Here is a 3,659-nt window from a genome sequence, read left to right on the forward strand (position 1 = left end):
TATTCAGGAAAACCTTCTTTTATCAAAACAGCTATTCTCAATGAATATATCAATCATATTTCACAAACTGATTTAAATACTCAATTTTATATATCAACAACAAGTGTTTGTAAAAAAGTCCCAAAATATTGTTTTCAGATTGAATATCGTTTACTTTGTGAAGTATTTACTGATTCAATAATTGGAAACTCTAACATTGTTTTGTTAAAAGGATATCCAAGTGTTGTTTCACATAAAATATTTGAGTTGTATTGTACAAAGTCAAATATGCTTGATCTATTAAAAATTATAAAAGACCCTCAACAAAGGTCACAAACGAGAGTGATTATTGGTTTATTTAATAAATGCGTTTTAGCGTTAGAAGAAATGAGGAAAAGAAGTGGATTTTGTCAAAATTACAGTATCATCAAAGATAGATATCCTCATGTCCAATTCGTTGCACTTGGGCGTTACGAATAACAAGAGTCGACAGCTTATTTAAATTGTCACTTTTTGATATGATTCAATCACGAAACTCTCTTTTTTAATAACATTTTTTATTTTTCCTTTGTGTTAGCAAAGTTAAAAAAATAATTAACTTAAGGTAGAAATCAATCAAATTCAAGTAATTATTTTGTTTTTTAACAGTAGTTGAAAAAACCACCATAGCCACCAGAACTTGGTTTCTTTTGTTGTTGTTGAGGTTGTCCTGGGTTTGAGTAAGGGGCATAGGTTGGTGTTATTTGATTTGGTTGATTATAATATGATCCATTTGGTTGATAGAATTGTTGAGGTTGGTAATAACTATAATTTGGTTGTGGTGGTTGAGGGTAATTATAATTTGGTTGTGGTGGTTGAGAATAATTATAATTTGGTTGTGGTGGTTGAGAATAGTTGTTATTTGGTTGTTTGTAGTTTTGTTGAATAAACATGAATGGGGTAAAATAGGCTTCTGATTGTTGGTTATGATATTTTACAGGAGGTTGTTCCCTTTTTTGTTGATAGTCATCTTTAAGTTCTCTTTTACGTTCATCAATATAACTATCACCAGTGTTAACCCTCTTTTTATGTTGATAAGTACTACTTGGCTTTGTATTTGAAAATCCACGAACACTAATCTCAGGAAGAGTAATAGGGTCTCCATCTAAATATCGTGTTTTAAACACATGCCCTTCTTCAAATTGAGGATTAATAAATCCAGCAACAAAACATTGGTTTTGGTCCTCATCAAGTTCCATGTCATCCACTGGAATAATAAAACCAGTTAGTCCTTGTTGAGAATTTGTGATTGATGTTAATAATTCTTTATAATCTGATAATGGGACTTTTTTATCTTCTTCATTTAATGTATCGATAGTAGGTTTAATCAATCCCCAACTACTTGAACATGCAGCTTTAAACGTTTGTATAGTAGTGAAATATTTTGCATTATCTTTACCAATAAATATATAGGAATCACCATATCTTCTATTCCGTTGTCGTAACTCCCCTGTCAACCCCATTTCTATTGGTTCGACATAATGTAATAACTTTTCTTGGTCAATGAAAGTTAATACAACAATAGCTTTGTAATCAACTTTTTCTCCATTAAAGTCTAGTTCAAATGTATCTGGATAAAAGTCACTAATTGGTGATCCTTTAGATTTCATTAAATCATGGAATTGATATGGTAAACAACTTTTAGATCTAGGTGGTAATACAGACATTAATTGTTCAAATGGTCTAAATGGAATGCTTTCTTTGTATTTGATTTCAAAATTATAATCAACATATTCTCCCATATCTTCTGCAAAAGGAGCATAGAGGTATGGATAATACCAATCCCATGACTGACACCCTTTATAGTAATATCCAAGAACCCAGTTCATTCCTTCAAAATAACTATGAACAATATCCCGAATTTTCTGAGTATCTTTTTGGGGGTCTATCTTAAATTTTACACTATAATATCTTTGAGTATATCCTGGTTCTCCTAACTTAACTTCATCAGTTAATTCTTTTTGCTCAAAATCCGCTCTAAGTTTTCTTTCTTCATCTTCTATTTTTTTTATTTCTGCCTCTTGGGTTTTGAGTTGTTCTTGCTGTTCTGGAGTGAGGGTATTAATACTTTCGGTACTTTTTAAAGTACTATTTTCGTAAACATTTGCTTTCTTAATTTCAAGCTCTCTTATCTGATTATCTAGTCTTCGTTTTGCATAATTTTTTTCTTTTTGACATTTTTTTTCTAGGATTGCTGGTTCTTCCTTACCAACTTCTTGTAAAAAGTTCTTGGCGTTGGTAACATTAAGACTTCCACTCTCTGTGATATATCCTCCATGTGGTAAAAATTCTCGATAAACTTTCATTAAAAGATCAACTGCTCCGTCTCTAATATCTAACGATGGAATATGTGGTAAAAAGTCATTTCCAACTAAGAAACAGAAGAAAATAAAATCATCCACACATCTTTCAAATTCAAATCCCTCTACTTTTAATGTAATTTGAAGATATCCACGAAGAATATGACAATGAAGAAATTGGAATGGTTTTGTAATAGTGTCCATAGCACCAACCTCTTTTCTATGTGGGCATTTATCTGGGGAATGAATGTTATTACAAATATAACACTGTTCTTGTTCAAAAAATACTTTTTCTCTAATAATACTGAAGAACCGTTCATGGGTTGCAAGAGATAACATAATAAGATCAGCATCTAATCCATACATACAATGATGTATATTTGGGTTATAGTCTGGTGACTCTTTTTGTCTTCTAATAAAATCCATAATTTTATGCTCTCCTTCACCTGGTACACCAGAATCACTTAAAATAACAACAAGTTTATTCCAATAACTCGATTGACTCATTCTTTCTTTTATATATTTCTTCAATGTTTTAGAAACTACTGACATAAATTCTGTACCAGGAGTAATACAATTCGAATCTAATGGTTTTATATAAGGAACTTCAGGTAATCCATTCCTTACTTTATTTCGATTCTCTTCTGCATGTTTAAGTTCTGCATTTTCTGCGTCTTTTGCTGATTTGAATCTACGACTTCTTTGTTGATTCATTTTTGCTCTTGGTGCAACTCCATCAACAGCAAGATACAATAATTTTCTAGGTCTGACAATGTCAATAAGATAATCTAAATATCTGCCTAACATCACCATCATGTCTTCTATTGTTTCAGGTGATTGTCGGTCTTGTGGATGGAAACATGGATGAATTAATCCATTCATATCAATATAAAAATTATCATATTCAACCCCATTAAAGTTAGGTTCGTTCAAGTCATTGTATTGTTCGTGGAATGACCCTTGACAACCGTCAATAATTTTTGGAAATTTTTGACTTAACCATCTAAAGAATGATGGAACTCCCATTGATCTTTCAAGTTCAATTTCTTTTCTTTTTTCTCCTATTTTATTTTGTGTTTTATATATCAAAGCAAATATCATTATCACTTCTGTCATTACAAAGAAAGAAGAATCAAACCACACTAACATCAACAAAGACCGTAACTCGAATTACACCTAAAATACAATTTGTTGATAAAAAAAGAAAACATTACTAAATAAGAAAAAAAAAATCATAAACGTAAGTTTTAGAAAAGTTAATAAGAAAGTGATATAAAATAACAAAAAGGACAAACTTAGAAATAACAAATTATTCGACCATAAACACCGAAACTTTTTTGT

General features: G+C 30.6%; 1 protein-coding gene across 1 annotated transcript; it reads right to left on the bottom strand.

The window, feature by feature from the left end:
* Window positions 1–620: 620 nt before the first annotated feature.
* EHI_133330 (5'-3' exonuclease domain containing protein) lies at window positions 621–3,434 on the bottom strand (the record flags this gene model as incomplete). Its single annotated transcript, XM_651980.2, has 1 exon — window positions 621–3,434. One exon carries the CDS (start codon window positions 3,432–3,434, stop codon window positions 621–623), a length of 2,814 nt encoding a protein of 937 aa, XP_657072.2.
* Between the last annotated feature and the right edge of the window lie 225 nt (window positions 3,435–3,659).

The sequence above is a fragment of the Entamoeba histolytica genome, genomic scaffold (genome assembly GCF_000208925.1).
Source record: "Entamoeba histolytica HM-1:IMSS scf_1104750518343 genomic scaffold, whole genome shotgun sequence".
Classification (NCBI taxonomy): Eukaryota; Evosea; order Mastigamoebida; family Endamoebidae; genus Entamoeba; species Entamoeba histolytica.